This window comes from Choloepus didactylus, chromosome 2 (assembly GCF_015220235.1).
Source record: "Choloepus didactylus isolate mChoDid1 chromosome 2, mChoDid1.pri, whole genome shotgun sequence".
NCBI lineage: Eukaryota > Metazoa > Chordata > Mammalia > Pilosa > Megalonychidae > Choloepus > Choloepus didactylus.
The window spans coordinates 111529694-111545995 of NC_051308.1; the positions used below are offsets into that span (position 1 = coordinate 111529694).

General features: G+C 50.1%; 3 protein-coding genes across 7 annotated transcripts; 2 read left to right on the forward strand and 1 right to left on the reverse strand.

The window, feature by feature from the left end:
• Positions 1–1597: 1597 nt before the first annotated feature.
• On the forward strand, positions 1598–3763 carry JTB (jumping translocation breakpoint). Of its 2 annotated transcripts, none has more exons than XM_037825910.1 (5): positions 1598–2027; positions 2176–2213; positions 2422–2504; positions 2934–3013; positions 3435–3763. In XM_037825910.1, exons 1-5 carry the CDS (start codon positions 1945–1947, stop codon positions 3589–3591), a joined length of 441 nt encoding a protein of 146 aa, XP_037681838.1. In that variant the 5' UTR covers positions 1598–1944; the 3' UTR covers positions 3592–3763. The 2 variants fall into 2 exon arrangements, with proteins under 2 accessions (XP_037681838.1, XP_037681839.1); XM_037825911.1 differs by having other exon boundaries at positions 1598–1997.
• Positions 3764–3889: 126 nt separating this feature from the next.
• CREB3L4 (cAMP responsive element binding protein 3 like 4) lies at positions 3890–8771 on the reverse strand. Of its 3 annotated transcripts, none has more exons than XM_037825907.1 (10): positions 8491–8771; positions 7902–8076; positions 7393–7639; positions 7120–7241; positions 5453–5545; positions 5221–5327; positions 5030–5098; positions 4824–4908; positions 4534–4630; positions 3890–4384 (listed from the first exon to the last, which is right to left on the reverse strand). In XM_037825907.1, exons 2-10 carry the CDS (start codon positions 8073–8075, stop codon positions 4191–4193), a joined length of 1188 nt encoding a protein of 395 aa, XP_037681835.1. In that variant the 5' UTR covers position 8076; positions 8491–8771; the 3' UTR covers positions 3890–4190. The 3 variants fall into 3 exon arrangements, with proteins under 3 accessions (XP_037681835.1, XP_037681833.1, XP_037681834.1); XM_037825905.1 differs by having other exon boundaries at positions 8340–8771; XM_037825906.1 differs by having other exon boundaries at positions 8207–8771.
• Positions 8772–12188: 3417 nt separating this feature from the next.
• SLC39A1 (solute carrier family 39 member 1) lies at positions 12189–16284 on the forward strand. Of its 2 annotated transcripts, none has more exons than XM_037814097.1 (4): positions 12189–12268; positions 12979–13210; positions 13386–13516; positions 14651–16284. In XM_037814097.1, the coding sequence occupies exons 2-4, from the start codon at positions 13024–13026 to the stop codon at positions 15305–15307; spliced, it is 975 nt and encodes a 324-aa protein (XP_037670025.1). In that variant the 5' UTR covers positions 12189–12268; positions 12979–13023; the 3' UTR covers positions 15308–16284. The 2 variants fall into 2 exon arrangements, with proteins under 2 accessions (XP_037670025.1, XP_037670016.1); XM_037814088.1 differs by having other exon boundaries at positions 12190–12268; positions 12992–13210.
• Positions 16285–16302: the final 18 nt, after the last annotated feature.

Below are 16302 nucleotides of genomic sequence, written 5' to 3' on the forward strand. Positions count from 1 at the left end.
GTCTGATAGTTCCTGCTCATGAGAAGTGAGCTTTAAGTCTGATGGGAAAAATAAAATTTATGGGACATATCACCAGATATACTGTTAATCCCAAAATATAGTGCTTTAATCCTTAGGGCTGAAGGAGAGTGGTAGCAGAGGTCTTCAAGCTAAAAAGATTTATTGGGGGAGGAGAATATGGAACAGGGTTAACATGAAGAAAAAAGTATGGGGTCAAGCTCTTTGATCTTGAGAGGTGAGGTCCAGATTATTTTATCATCCTCACATTTATATGTCTTTTTTAATCATTTGACATTTATTTTTAAGTATCTCCTTTCCTATCTACTAAGCATCTAAGAAAACTAAATTCACATGGTCCAGTGATGTGGGAGGCTGCAGACACAAATACATGCGAAACTAAGGAAAATTATGGCAGAATTGGAATACTTACTGATACATTACCATAAAGCATGAGCCTGGAATGTGTGGGGGTGAAGTCAGTGCTGTTCTGAGGAGATGTTAAGGTTTAACTTCATGTGGATGGAAAGCAGGCATAGATTTCTGGTCTGGGAGTTGAAAGTCTGGACTCAAGCCTCAGCTCTTCTACTCACTAGCTGTGTGAGCTTGGACAAGTCACTTACACTCTCTGAGCTTACTCATAAAATGGGGATAATATCAGTTCTGCCTCCTCAGGATTATTGAAAGGACCAAAATGAGTTAAATGTTGAGTTCAGAGTATGACAGAAATGCGAGGCAACGTTATTGAGAGAGAATAAAGAAAGTATTTTCATACACATTTCATTTGCACCTCTCAAAAAACTCTAGAAAATGCATATTAGCGTTTCCATTTTACACAGAACACTGACATACCGTTCTAAGATCACATGGCTAATAAGCACCTGAATCTGGACTCAACACTTCAAATCTCTTCCCATGCACTAATGACTATTCTACTATGTAGATGCAAGGGAGCGCTGAGAACTTTTGGGGAGGTGATTCAAAGGACCGGATTTGGGAAGTTTAGCAATTAACAAAAGAGGAGGTGACTTCATCTGCGTAGAGCAGAGAGGGATCCCAGAGACAGGAAAAGGTTTTATGTTCGTCGTACAGTCTTGGTATTCCCACCCTGAGGAGAAAGCTCTTTCGCTTCTATCCCATACATTCCAGCTTCTCCCCTTGACTTTAAGGAACGCAAAGAGGAGGAATGGGGCAGGGTGTCACAGAGACTGAAGCTTAATGGTGAATCCCTGGATTTTAAGGAAGGAACAAAGTCCTGGGAGAGCGACATATCACTCCTTTTTACATCTCTCCGCTCATCTAACCCAAACTGGGCAAAGTGAAATGAAAGCCCGAGAAGCCGCGAACCGAGAATGCAGACAAGCCTCAACCACCGCCATTTCCTCCGTTTCGGTCCCAAACTACCAGGACCACAATGCAACGGTGTGCCGAGCCAACGGACCGTATATCGTTGCGCAAATGCTATGAAATCTAATTCCCAGTGGGCAGCAGGCGAAGCACCACCAACCACGAAAAACTACAAGACCCAGCAGGCGACAGTTGGCGCGCCACCTCCTCGGACGACTGACCTTACTCCGGAAAACTGGGTCCTGTGGTCAGGCCGGGCGCCCCAGAATCCCTTGCGGGGCAAGATGGCCGCGCTGGGAGCGGAAGCATTAGTGAGAGAATGTTAAATCCCTACACCCCCTTTGGCGTTTCCTCAAAGACCTCGCGGGTCCAGGAAAGGATAACTTACGCCCCTATCCAACAAATGTATATTGACTTTCCTCGCTGTGGCCATGGGGACGTCCCGATAGAGCCTTTGCCCTGGTGAGCAACCCCAAAATCTCGCAGCCCTGACTTGGAACCTCCGGGAGAGCTTCAAAGCACCGCCTCTGCGCTCCGACGGAGGCACGAGGCCAGTCAGGCAGGTCCCTCTGTCCCAACTGGTGCGACACTGAGCCCTCCATGCCTGCGGGAGCAGGGAGGCGTGGCCTCCTCCAGGGCCGCCGCCTCTGCTGGTTGGTATGCGCTTTCGCCTTAAAGCTCTGGTAAGGAGGGGCTCAAGGAGGGGACCAGAGGACAGGATCGCCCCCGCCCCCGGGGATGGAGGGGACCGTGCCCGTGGGCCGCGGGGGTGGGAACTCCCTTTTTCTGGCTTCTGACTTTTGCCCCTTTCCCTCCCCTCACCCGATGCAGCCAAGCAGAGACTCCCGTGCGGGAGGAGAAGCAGTCAGGTAGGTGATGGCCTGGGAACTTGACACCCCATCGTTTAGTTTGTTTATTTAATATCCTCTCATTTTCCAAGAGCATTGGTGGAAAAGAAAAAGGGCGGTACCACGAGGAATGAGGGCAGTCGCTGTGCTAGGAGGTTGGATGGGTAGAGCCTTTGGGGGAAATGTTCGCTAAATGGCCGCCGGGCTGGCATTTCTTTCCCGCTTTTAGTGAGCACCTCAAACTTACCATGCTGGATGGTGGAAGAGTTTGTGGTGGCAGAAGAGTGTGCTCCATGTTCTAATTTCCAAAGTGTGAGTATCTGTTTACTCTCCTTTATTTCTCACATCCAACCAGTCCCCAAGTCTTACCTAGTGTCCTTTGCATTGTCTTTTCTTCGTTTTCTTGCAGTCTCAGTTTATGTCCAAATCTGAACCTGTCTCCCCCCTGAAAACATGCCACTTTCTTTCCAAGTTAATGGCAGTATTCAGCTGATAATCATGTCCTGTTCATTTTTAATCCAGCAGGCTCTGGAATCTGTCCCTACCTCTCCTTGACTATTGCCCTTTAAGTATCTTTCTAAAACACATTCCTAATCATGCAACTACCACCTCCACCATCCGCATCAGAAGTCTTCAGTAGTTCTCTGTTGTCTACCACCTCTGAGCCATAGCACCCTGGCACCTTTCTGCTTCTCCTGCTGCTCCTTAGTAACACGTCCTTTGGTCCTTTTCTCCTGACAGAAAACCACTCCTGAGTGTGGTTCCACAGGGTATGTGGAGAAAATCACATGCAGCTCATCTAAGAGGAATGAGTTCAAAAGGCAAGTACTGTTTCTTTACCCTTGAAACCTCTGAGATCTCATCCTCTGCTCCTATGACTTTAAGCAGATGGTCCGATCACTTTCTCCTGGTCTGGAGGTAGCAAGACATATTGGAAACAGGCAGGAGGTTGGAGACAAATTACTTAAACTAAGCGTTATGTTCCAGCCCTTACTCCTCAGTGCTATGATATTGGTCATATTTTCTCATCAGTAAAATTGATTAATACCAGCTCTGCCTGCTTCACCAGAATAAATTAAATGATAGAGTTGAGAGGGATTTATGCATTATAAACTCATTAGAAGGCTGACTGGTTTCTTCTTTTCCTCCTGGATATATCTTGGTTAGGCTGAAGTAGAAGGGAGGTAAGAGGGAGAGGCTGGCTAGCCTTCTCTGGGAATAACTGTTTCTTCCTGCCCTCAGCTGCCGCTCAGCACTGATGGAACAACACTTATTCTGGAAATTCGAAGGGGCTGTCGTGGCTGTGGCCTTGGTCTTTGCTTGCCTTGTCATCGTTCGTCAGCGACTACTGGACAGAAAGGCTCTGGAAAAGGTCCGGAAACAAATTGAGTCCATATAGCTACATTCCATCCGTTTATCCTGGGTCTTAGAGACCTTATCTCTGACAGAGAAAGCGGAATGGACTTATTTGCACCCCTGGCTCTTTGGCCTTGTGGTGGTACCCTCTCCCCCGCCCTATCTTCCTCTTCCAAATCATTAATGAGCAGAATAAAAACAATGAATAGTTTTCTTCCCTGTTGCAATTTGGTTTTGGGAAGGAGGTCAAGGGAGCAAAGAAAGGGGTGGCAACTTTAGGCCCCAGTTTACCAAGTATCTATCATCCCTCTCTTTCACCACTTACTTTAGAACTTCCTGGATATAATTTCAGCTAAAAAGTTTATTTCTCAACCAAAACTTGTTTCCCCTCAACCCTCTCCCCAAAGAAGAAATAACATCACAGATATAGAACAGTAGTATTTGAGATGCTCCCTCACATAGGCAGACTGAGCCTCAAGGTAAAGATATGTAGGATGTCTTAAAGTGATTCGGACCCCTAGGGGCAGATGCTACTGAGTGGGAATCCTAGGGGGAAGGCAGAGTCATAGGGGAGCTCTGGAGTCCTTATTGTGATTGGGGAGTGCGCCAGGAAGGCAGAAGGTGGGTGGTTCCTGCTCCAGCTCACATCTCATCTGCATGCAGCACAGTTCTGATGTGCCCACTGGGGCCTGTCTTCTCTCTCATCTTCTCAAGCAGTTTCCTTGTTGAACCATTTGCGACTATGGCCCCAGGTGGCCTCCCTAGTCGGGACTCTAGCATTGGGGTCTCCATATTTTCAGGCATGTCCTTGTGGGTCAGGATAGTTCTGGAAATCACTGTGGGGTGAAGGAGAAAGGGCAGCGATAGTATGCTCCCGTGGGTGGGGACTGTAGCCAGGACAGGACCGCCCTCCTGCCCATTGACTACTGCCGAGAGCAGAGCCCCACCCTGCTTACCAGGGGACCTCCCTGCCTTTGCCTCTCACCTCCATGAGGCTGGTAATCCTCAGGCCCATCTTCCGGTAGACGCTGAAAGGGGCTGAGGCTGGGCAGGATGATGAGAGCCAGGGAGAAAAGAAGGATCTGGGAGGAAGCAAGAGGACACTTGGGCTGTGGGGATAATAAAAGAAGGGAGCCTAGGGCAGTATGATTAGAGGTGGGTTGAGGTCATCAGGGATGGAAAGGTAAGTCTGGCTGGGGAGTGGGAGTATTGGGATGGGAGTGGTGGAAAGTGGTGGGGGTGGGAAGAGATGGGAAATGGATGAGCTGATGGTACCAAAACACAAGTGCTGGTCTGAGCAGCTTTGTTGGAGGTTTGAGCAATGAGAGTCTGCAGCTGGCGGAGCTGAGCTAGCAGGGAGCTGGGAAAGAAGGAGTGAACAGTGAGTATCTCCCAGGAACCAGGGCCCAAGAATGGTGCCCTTATGTACTGCCCCCTTCCTCCCCAATACACACACTCATACACACTATGCTTTCACTCACATGTTGTGCCTCTCCAGCTCCTGAACTTTTTTCTGAAGTTCCTGGTTCTGTGCAGAACAGGCAGCCACCCTGGGGAGTGTGGAAATATAGAACTAGGCTTAGCAACAATGTGAGACCCTGACTTCCATGGTTTGGTGAGGAAGGGGCCAGATGTGGCCCATAGGAAGCCAGAAATATGAGCCTAAACATACCTGTTCTCTAGTCCATCGATGTACTCTTTCTTCCGCCGTCGACTGTCCTGAGCTGACTGCTTGTTCCGGATTTTCCTCCTAACTTTCTTGAGGACCCTCTCCTCTGCCTGGGGGACTAGGGTGGGTCATTCTGGCCCCTTAACCTTCCCCAACTCTCCAACCCTTCCTTGGGATCCTGGCTCCTCAGAGGTGGGGCCCCTGGGTTGGGATACCTTTTGGGAAAGCACATTACCTTGGTGAGGGGCAGGTGCGAGGGGAGAGAGACCCCTTCTTGCCCCAGTAGACTCTTCTCCTCATCTGTCAGGAACAAGGTTTGACATGGCAGCTGTTGGGGAATGGATAGAGAGGAGAAGGAAATGGGGAAAGGGTCATCCCATTTGCAGAACCCAGGTTGCTCCTCCTGTTTGCCTTCTGGAGTGTGTTTCCCATTTGCACTGGGGAATAATTCCAGCCTAGAGGTGAGGTGAAGGGCAAAGACCTTAATTCAGACCCGAAGGTCATGACTGGCTCTGACTCTTCCTCACCACCTCAAGCCAAAGACACCTTCTGGGGCTAAGAAAGGAGAGAAGAGGTAGTTTTGTCATATCCCTTGCCCACAGACTTAAGACCTTGGCACTCCAAATCTTAAGGTCATCTAAAGAGGACCTGGAGGAACTCACTGTGGTGGGGTTTGTGTCATCTCCTTACAGCAGGCAAATGATTCACTTTCCACCCTTATCTTCCATTTTGCAGTGTCAAATCCCCTATCAACCATTGGGTACTCTCCTAGGGCAGCGGCCCATTCTCCCCTCAGGTCTAAGCCTCACTTTTCAGATTGAGGGTCTGTCCCCTCTCAGGCAAGGAGCTCCCCAAGGGCAGCCAGACTGAACTCACAAGGCATGCAGGGAGGGTAGATGGCATCGGGTTAGGCTGAGCCCATCAATTGACAGATTTGCTTTTCAAACTAATACTCCTTTTTGAAAGATTTGTGCTTCACTTTGTGACTCAAATTTTCATCCTGATGGTCTTTGGCTTTTAGCTAAATCATTTCTTCTATTTCCAACTTTTCCTGGTGCTCCCTTCTTGCTCCTGTGGCTGTTTGGTGGAGGTATTAGAGGCATGTTCCTCCCAACCCCCTCATATAATTTCTAAGAATGAGGCCCAGAGGGTTCTATTAACAAAACAAAACAACAACAAACTCTCCAGGTGTTTCTGATGCACATCCAAGTTTAGAAGCCTCAGACTTTTTAAGGTTCCTCAATCTGAGATTCTAAGATTCTAAGATGCTTGGCTTGGCTTCTGGTTCCAGCTGCACCATTAGATTTGTGGGGAGGCTAGAACCTGTTTCCTGCCTTTTGGGCACAAGGACTACTTTCCAGGGTAAAAGAAGGATCAGTGACCTGGTACAGCCTCCTGCCCACCCCTGCTGCAGGAACCAGCCTAGCCAAGCTTGGGAAGTAACTGAGGCAGTTAGCTCTGGTCACTCTGCTACATTGTAACCCTGGTCAGTGGTCCCTGCCTGGACAATTGTTCCAGTGGGAACATTATTGCAACTGCTTCTCCTCCTTCACTCTGTGCCCAGTAGCCAGTTGGATTCCCAGGCGGCCTGTCCCATTTCTTGTGTCCTCACACAAGGCTGAGACTGGGTCTGGCTGAGCACACAGAGCACACCAGGTCTGGTCCTTCTCTCAAGCTCTGTCCCCAGATTCCCTCACCCCACTTTCTCTTCAACGGAGTCATCACCACCTTACCTCCAAGAGCATCTGCTTCTAAAGCTGCCCATGTCTCCCTGGCCTTTGAGCTCAGTGCCACAAACACTGTGGCAAAGACAGAGTTCATCAGTTTCTCCCTCCTGTATTGTCCCCCCCCCCCCCGTGTGTGTATCAGGGAGCACTAGATCCAGCTGACTCCGAGACTCACCAGGGATGCGGGAGGCACTGGGGCTACGGTGCCAGCTCCAGGCAGAATGTGGGCCTGAGTATCAAGAGGCAGCTCGCTGACCATGCAGGCATCAGGCACCATAAATGGGGGGTGCCAGTGACCTGAGGGAGACACAGGTGACTGGGGAAAGGAGACGGAGGGTATATCCTGAAGCTAGCAGGGCCTGGGTACTGGCTCAGGGTTGGGGAAGACCCCTTAACCCCAGGGCCAGAGCTGGGACTAAAGGGCCATTGTCCCCTTCCCCATACTGACCTAGCTGGATGGAGATGAACCCTACAGCTGGCCCAGCTTCCTCCTGCATGTTCTCCAGGGCCCCTGTCTCATAAACAACCTCATAGAGGGCAGGGGAACTGGGGACCCTGGGGGCAGGGGGACTGTCTGAACGGCCAGGATCCTCGGAGATGCCACTGTCACTGCCAGGAGATGCTTCTGAGCAGTACACCTCATTGGGATCAATGAAAAGCTTCAGGAAATCTTCAGGTTCACTCTCTTGGAGGCCCTACAGGAGAGAGTATCTGTGTGTGCAGGGAAGAATTTATGAAGTCCTACCTGACATTAAACTTATATTTCTTATGTTTCAGTTTCAGTCCCTTCTCTCTTTGGGTATGGGGATAGTACAACTCAACCACCTATTGGTGGAAGTGGTGGGGAAAGGAGTTTTCTTTTCAGATCTTTCTCGAAGTGGAGGCTGAAGCCCCTTGGAACTACTTATCACAGAGTAGTGTCTCACCCACACCCACATCCCCAGCCCTCACACTCACACAGCCATGGTCCCCGCTAGACTCCCAGCCTTGCAGCCCCTGTTCTTGTGGCTTAGTCCCTGGGACATCTGGAGGGGGACAGTGGAGTCCCAGCTCCAGGAAGGATCCTGTTGAGAAGACATCTTCTGGGGGTTCCAGCCACACGTCCAACAGGTCTGGGGTTTCAAGGTCCATCCTGTTGGGAGAGATGTGGGGGGGGGGGCGGGGGGGTTGTAGAAGGGAGATAATGTCCTCCCCTCAGCTCCTGTCTTCCTCATGCTCCCTCCTCCACTTTCCCCCTTCCTAACCTGCGCAGTCCCCCTCACCTGTTATCCCGAGATCTCGCCTCCGGTCTTATCTTTCTGGTTCAGACGAACGGGCCCCCCTGGGTATTACCTGTTACGAAGAGCTCAGCCCTGCCAAGCCAGCCTAACCCGCTGACCGCCCCAAACACTATACCTTTTCTTTCCTCCAGGATCTCGCATCCTGGACCTGCCCAGCCAAACCCCGCCCCAGCCTTCCACCAGGAAAGCAGTTGCACTTCGCCAGGAGCCGCAGTAGAGGCGCTGTATTTTGGGGCAAGGGCTTAAAAGGCTGAATGTCCACAAACCAGAATTAAGGAAAACATAGGTAGCCACATCCTTTCTGCCTCCGTTTCCCCTAAAGATAGTCAGTCTTCTTCTTGAGGGTCCGGTGGCTCTTCAGGGAAGGAGAGACGTGGCTGTGGCTGAAGCACAGGACATTTCACTGCCTGTCGTGTGGCCATCGCTTTTATAAGAGCGAGACCACGGCACGGTTGAAAACAAAGAAGGAAGGAGACGAGGGGCTCGCCTAAGATTTACGGAGGCTTCCCGTCCCCCGCCCCATAAAATTTGTTCTCAGTTGAGGCCTGGTTGGAAGCTCGATTTTGGAGGATTTTGAAGGGCAGGGCAACGAGCCAATGGAATAACTTTCTCAAGGCAGGCCCCGCCCTAGCTGGTCAGAATAGGCTGTCGGAGAGGCAGTCAGGCCAATGGGGCGGGAGTACTTATTTCTCAGGCGGGGATTGGGTTCCGCCGGACCAAAGGCGTGGAGTAGAACCAGATAGTAAATTGAGGAAAGTTGAGGAAAAGTTCTGAGATTATGAGCAGGAGCGGCCTCGTTTGTGTTCTCATACCACGTGGCTCCGAAGCCCAGGTTATTACCTAGGGGAGGAGTAAATAACCTGTTGACCCAAGTTAAGTGACAGAGCGTTGACTCAACCGGCTGGAAGTCTCTCAGTTGCAGTTGTCTGAGTCCATACTTCATACTTTATGCTGCTGATAAAGAGCAGCAGTTATACATGCACACTCGTGTGTCTCTCTTAGCTAACAAAGGGACAAGGGTCTGGAAAACTGTAAAAGGTTAAAAAAATCATTTGGGTTTAGTCTGGGAAATTTTTTTTTTTTTTTTTTTTTTAATGTTTGCGTTTGATTACCAGCAACACTAATAACGTTCAGCATTTGTATAGTTCGCAAAATGTTTTCATGAGCATTGTTCCTTCGTTTAATCCACAGTAGCTCTGAGGCAGGCAGGGCTAGTAATATTTTATCCATTTTGCCCATGAGGAGACATGAGAGATCCATGACTACAAAGTAGTAAAACTAAAACTCAGGTTTGGTTTTGGTTTTTCCTCTGTCTAGTGGCTGCTGTTCAGCAATTTACTTCAAATAAAATATGGAGCTATACTGATATTGAGGCAGGACAGAATAGGGCATCAAGACTGTGCTCCCTGGTCTTTTATTCAGCTTCAAAAGACAATGCAAACCTGCAAAGCTTCAGCTGCAAACTTCCTGGAGCCAAAATTTCCCCTAGAGCTCTGAAGCCTCCCCAAACCATAAACACTTGTAAAATCTTGGGCCCAAAGCAAATTCGCAGTTAATGACAAAAAGCATGGGGTCAGAAAGGTTGTTAAACATTTGCCCAAAGACAAATTTTAGATATGCAAGAGCAGGTCACAAGTTCTGATCACTGTGATGACTGTCTCCTCCTAGAACAAAGAAGACCCCAGGTGTTCAAAGATCCAGATAAGAAGATCCGGTAAAACTTTCCTGTATAACAAGGCAGCCGACTCCTACTCAGTGCACACTTCTCCCTTGAAGATGCCCACGTTATCTCTTTAACATGTCTTTTTTCTCTTTTTCTTTAATAAATGTTACTACTTATTTCTACTTGCCCCTCTTGTCTCTGAATTCTTTTATGGGGAGAGTCTTGAACCTGGAATGGGGTTCTGCCTGGCACTATTGCCAGCAGGGTGCTGGTTACAATGTGGGTATGATTTTCATCCACCTGCCTCCCCAGTAGTACTCCAGATAAAGGGTAGATGAGTAAAGCAAACAAGTTTGGGGTGTGGACTCAGAATTTAAACTTGTATTAATTCTCCTTGTGAAGATTTGAGTGAGCTGAGTGTAAAAATGGGAACAGGGTCTGACATTTATTGAGTAACTATTATATGTTGGGCAATTTCATATAATAGTTACTTGTATAATCCTCACAGCAACCCAAAACTGGCAGAGAGAAGTGCCTTTTTCAAGATTACTCTGTATGTACCTGAACTATGATTTGGATACCTGAGCCCATGTTCTTTGCCTACATCAAGCTGCCTTTCTGGGGCTTTCTCAAATTTCCCAAGCTTGTCTTTCCTGCACATCTTTTCCCTGCATCCTGCTCAAGTAGTGTAAAGACAATAAGGTTTCCAAGATCAATGCAAAGTTGTGTAAGGAAAGCAGAGCTCTCCTTGCTTAGGTCCTTCTTAGAGCAAGAAAGGTTGTTAAATGTTTGGGTTTCAAAGGACATCCCTGCAGGCTGCATGTGCAGAGATGATTAAATGGAAAATATAGGCAGCTTCCATTAATGTCAGAACTGGAAGGAACCTCTGCCATCAGCTGCTAGTCTAACTTCCTCTTTTCTCCTGATTTATCAAGCTCCACAGAGACAAAATGACTTGCTTAAGATAATATTACAAATTAAGCTATAGTTGGGACTAGAATCTAGGTGTCCTGACTCCCAGTCCATGATTGTTGTTAATGTTACTAAATACCAATAATCTTGAAAGCGTAATTTGCCACAGATAAGCCATAGTACACATAATATTCCTTTGAACAATCTGGGGTTGCCCCTAATAGTTGTTGTTGTTGTTGTTGTTAATTAATAGCTTGGAACAGCTATTTGGAATGATTATTATTAAATGACAGGGCATCAATGCCTCATTTCACTTACCTTCTGAACTTAGAATTTTATATGGTTTCTTTCTCCTAGATACCCTCCCTCAAGAAATCCTCACATTCCCTCTTCAACTTAAGGATGTTGCTGGCCTCCATTTCCAGGGCTGTATCAGAGGCATCATTCTGTCCCTTTTGGCAAGACTTTCTCTGCCTTTGCAAAAAAGAATAAGCTGAATCCCCTTTTTATTTTCCTTTTTTGTACCCACCCTCCTCTGGGGCTAAAGGTCCTAGAGTGAAAATACCTTGTGCCATTCAAGGAACAGAAAACAGAAAGGAGGCCAGCACGGCTGGAGGGAAGGGAATGGGAAAGTGCAGGATGAGGCTGGAGAAAACCCGGGTCAGATGCTTTGGGGCATGGTAAGGATGGGAAATCGGTAGCATGTGCTGAGAGAGGCTCTTTATTTAGTGGGTTTTCAGCAACTCCTGAGCCCAGTCCCACCACTTCTCTACCCGCTTATTGAAGGCAAAAGGCTGCACGGAAGTCAGCTTGATAGGAAGGGAGGATTTTCAAGAAATGCCATCTTTGCTTTTCACCCTTTCGGGTGCTGGCGAGGAAAATCAAAGAAAGTCAGTCCTAAGAAGGGAATGCCTTCCCTTTGGCGCTTTGGTGCCCCGAGGGGATTTTAGTCTTCTAAGAGATAAGAGAATATCAGGAGACTTCGGTCAAAGGCCGGGCAGATATCCTGAGTAGATAAGAGGCGGAAAATTTAGGAATGTGGGGATGGGATGGGGGAGACTGTGTCAGGGCAAAAGAAAAAGCACCAGCCTTGTCCTCTGGGTTTCTACCTCCGGCTTTAAAGAATCTCTCAAATGATCAACTCCTTTGCCGACCAAGTCGGCTTAGGCCCAACAGACTTCCACAGCGGAGCTCCAAGCCCGCAGCCCCAGGTTCCTGTCCCTCGCCCCCTCCCTTGTTCTCGTTCACTTCCCGCTCGCCCCCTCCTCCGCACATCTCCCGCTGCGGGCTTCTGATTAGTTCTACTTCACGTCACTCCCAGCCGGGCTCCGCCCTCCCGGCGCCGTCATTGGCCGCCGGGAACGGGTACGCAGCGGCTGGGGGAGGGGGAGGAAAGCTTGGGGAGGGGACGGGAATTCCCGACTCCAGGCCGGAACCCCGCGGATACCATGTAGTGAGACCCTCGCGAGGTGAGTGTGGGCTCCCGGTGGCTGGAGCGGAGCTTGCCGCCCAGGCCTGCCCAGGTCTAGGAACCGGAGTCCCACCTCTCACATTCTTCATCTGCTTCCTCGGACCCTGTCGGCCTGGGACCCTGCCTCCTGGAGCACGGACTTCCAGACTGCGCCCTCCTCTCAGCTCACTCTGGGACCCCAAACTCCCAGTGCCCCCTCTTCTTTGGTGGTCTGCCCTAACGTCCCATCCTGTGACCTGAAGCGGTCGCTCTCTGCTTTCGGTGGAATGGCGCTGCGGAAAGGGGAGCGGGAGTGTGATCCAGCTCCCAAACTCGCCCTGTCCACAAGCGACATTGCTCCACGGCTGCGAACTCCTTTCGCTTCATCCATTCCTTCCTGGGTTTGGGGCCTGGCCTTTACTTTTCTTAGAGATCCCCAGCTCTGGGTCCTATTTGGAGGCGATCCCTAGTTCTCTGGGAGCTTTTCGTGCCTCAGTTCTTCGAGCTTATTTGTGCCTCAGTTTCCCCCTGGCCTGGTCCCTAAGTCATTCAGGAGGGATAACGCCAGAGGGGAAAGAGGAATGTTCCCACCCCTGGAGTGGATGAGTCACCCTGGGTTGGGGAGGGTCAGAAAGGGGCTGAAAAGAGGAGGAAGCTATACTCTGCTGACCAGTCTTCCCCTTTTCTTGCCCCATCTGTCCTCGCATGACCATTCCCCACCCACTGTAGTCTGTCTTCCTAGGTTTGACAGTCATTGGAGCTACCATAGCCACCATGGGGCCCTGGGGAGAGCCAGAGCTCCTGGTGTGGCGCCCTGAAGCAGTGGCCTCAGAGCCGCCAGTGCCCGTGGGACTGGAGGTGAAGTTGGGAGCCCTGGTACTGCTGCTGGTGCTCACCCTCATCTGCAGTCTGGTGCCCATCTGTGTGCTGTGCCGGACTGGAGCTAACCAGGAAGGCTCCAGTAAGCATTTCCCCTCACTGCCATTGACACCTGGAGTCTTAGGGTATAGGGAGGACTCTGGGTTTGGGGAGGTGGCTGAAGAAGAGAAAGGCAAGAGGAGCCATTGCTTGGGTTGGGAGAGTGGGGGCTGGAAGAAGTTCACCTGCTTATTTCCTTCTGTTCCACTCCTGTCCAGCCTCACGCCAGAAAACCCTGAGCCTCATAAGCTGCTTCGCAGGGGGTGTCTTCCTGGCCACCTGTCTCCTGGACCTGCTGCCTGACTACCTGGCTGCCATAGATGAGGCCCTTGCAGCCCTGCATGTGACGGTGAGCACTGGCTGGGTTGCATATGACCCTGGTGTGGGACTGTCCCACCCCACGCTGCTAGGAGAGGTGGTTTGTGTGGATCCATTCATGCGTCACTGCATGATGAGGTGGAAAGCTCTTGGCGTGTGACCCTATAAATTGTGATCTTTGGTCATAGTGCATAAGACTTTCTATGGACCCCACCTTCTACCCACTTCCACTGTGACCCCTGTAGACGCTTTGAGACAATGTGAAGAACCTTATGACCATGGGCATGACCTACTCTTGGGTTTCTGTGTTCCAGCCTCCAGGAAGTTAATTATGCTCCAAGAATTATCTTTACCCTCCCACCACTGTTGTGAAGGGGTGCTGGTTGGGGACCTGTGGGCCTGGGAAGGGTGGGAAGCAATCTCCGGGTTTTGGTGTTGCTGACAAAAAGGATGTGAGGAAGGACTAACTCCAAGGCACAGGAAAGGCTCATTATGGGAAAAACTGAGTTAACTGGGTGGTGGTGCGTAAAAGCATCCTGGGCTGTCAGCTCTCTTTCTTCCCCTAAGATTGAGGAAGTAACACTGGTTGTAACCCTCTGTGTTCTGCCACTGAGTAACCCTGTGTGTAAGCCTGAGTGTCTCTATGACAGTTTATGACTCTGTGTGTGTTTGTGGAGGCAGGGCAAGTATGTGACCCTGTATTTGTGTGCCTGTGACACTTTGTGTATGTCTATATCAGTGGCTCTCAAGTAGCAGCAATTTTGCTCCCCAGAGAACATTTGGCAATGTCTGGAGACTTTTTTGGTTGTCACAACCTGGGGTAGGGAAGGAGATTGTGCTGCTGGCATCTACTGAGTAGAGGTCAGGGATGCTGCTAGATATCCTACAGTGCACAGGTCAGCCCCTCCACCCACACAACAAAAGTTATCCAGCCCAAAATGTCAATAGTGGTGAAGTTCAGAAACCCTGGTCTACGTATAACACCATGACACCAGAATCTGTGTGATTGTTTATTACTCTGCTTATGTCACTAAGTTACTATCTTTGTATGACCAAGAATGGCCCTGTATCTATGTAACTGGGCCTCCTGCAGAAATTGCATCAGACTCCTCCTTCCCATTCTTTGCCTGTCTGCTGACCTCCTTGTTGTCCTCTCTGCCTACAGCTCCAGTTCCCCTTGCAGGAATTCATCCTGGCCATGGGCTTCTTCTTGGTCCTGGTGATGGAGCAGATCACACTGGCTTACAAGGAGCAGTTGGGGCCACCACCCCGGGAGGAGACAAGGGCTTTGCTGGGAACAGTAAATGGTGTGCCACAGCACTGGCATGATGGTTCAGGGGTCCCACAGGCAAGCGGAGCCCTGGCAGCACCCTCAGCCCTGCGTGCCTGTGTCCTGGTCTTTTCTCTGGCCCTGCATTCGGTGTTTGAGGGGCTGGCAGTGGGGCTGCAACGAGACCGGGCCCGGGCCATGGAGTTGTGCTTGGCTCTGCTGCTCCATAAGGGTATCCTGGCTGTCAGCCTGTCCCTACGGCTGCTGCAGAGCCACCTGCGAGCACAGGTGGTGGCTGGCTGTGGGATCCTATTCTCATGCATGACACCCCTGGGCATTGGGCTGGGTGCAGCTTTGGCAGAATCAGCTGGGCCACTGCACCAGCTGGCCCAGTCTGTGCTAGAGGGCATGGCGGCTGGCACCTTCCTCTATATCACCTTCTTGGAGATCCTACCCCAGGAGCTGGCCACTTCTGAGCAGAGGATTCTTAAGGTCATTCTGCTCCTAGCAGGCTTTGCCCTGCTCACTGGCCTGCTCTTCATCCAAGTCTAGGGGCTCTCCAGAGAGGGGCAGGGGAAATTGGGTATCAGGTGCCCCTGCCCTCCCTCCTTCCCCAAGTGTGTTGGGGGGAATAGGCAGGAATGGGGAACGGAGGCACTGAGGACCAAAGAGTTCTCTGGGAGCTAGGAATGGAGCCTTTGGAACTGACTGAGACAATGACAGGGAGGCAGGCAGATGGGAGCTTGCCCTGGGCCCAAGAGACAAGAGTTGGTCACGTCACTAGAGGCATGATCAAAGGATATTAGGATTGGGGAAGACACAGACTTCTAGAATCAGGGGTGGACACTACACATAGGGGCAAGCTGATACTGAGGATGCTGGGGTTGGGTACCCAGTTGCTGTTGGGTAGAGATATGAAGAGGGGATAGGCCAGGAGCCAGCAGTTCTGTTTACTCTAGCCCATTTCAGCATTCTGTCACTTGGAGCAACCCCTCCTACTTTTCTTAGCTCCTACTCATATCTCCCATTTTCCTTATCCCAGGGGGCTGGTGCCAAATGGTTTCTTCCTGCCAGTTTGGTACCTTCTCTGGTCTCTCCAGCCCTGCTCACTCTATTTTTAAAGTGCCAAATAAATCCCCTTCCTCTTTCTCAAAGCACAGTGATGGCACTGAACTCGGCCCAGTGCCTCAGTGAAGGGGGCTTGTTTTTCTCTTGATTTTGGTCACAGATCCTAGGGTAGGGCAGAAGTGTTTGTCGGGTTGGGGTGAGGGGAGGGTTAGCAGAACTGCAGCCTCCTACAACCTAGGGATATAAGACATGGACCTGATGCCCATGCCCAGATATTAAACACTGAGCTGCCAAAACATTTTTTTTTAATACTAGAGGAGCCCTAGCAGGGAAGGGGAGGCTCACCCCAGGGTTATTTTTGGGGAGGGAGGGCTGTGTATAAGGGCCATATTCTCTAGAATCTATTTTACTAACTGACTTGTTTTGAGACATATTGCCTAAATAAAAGACGTTTCTATAAATCTGTACAGTATTTGATT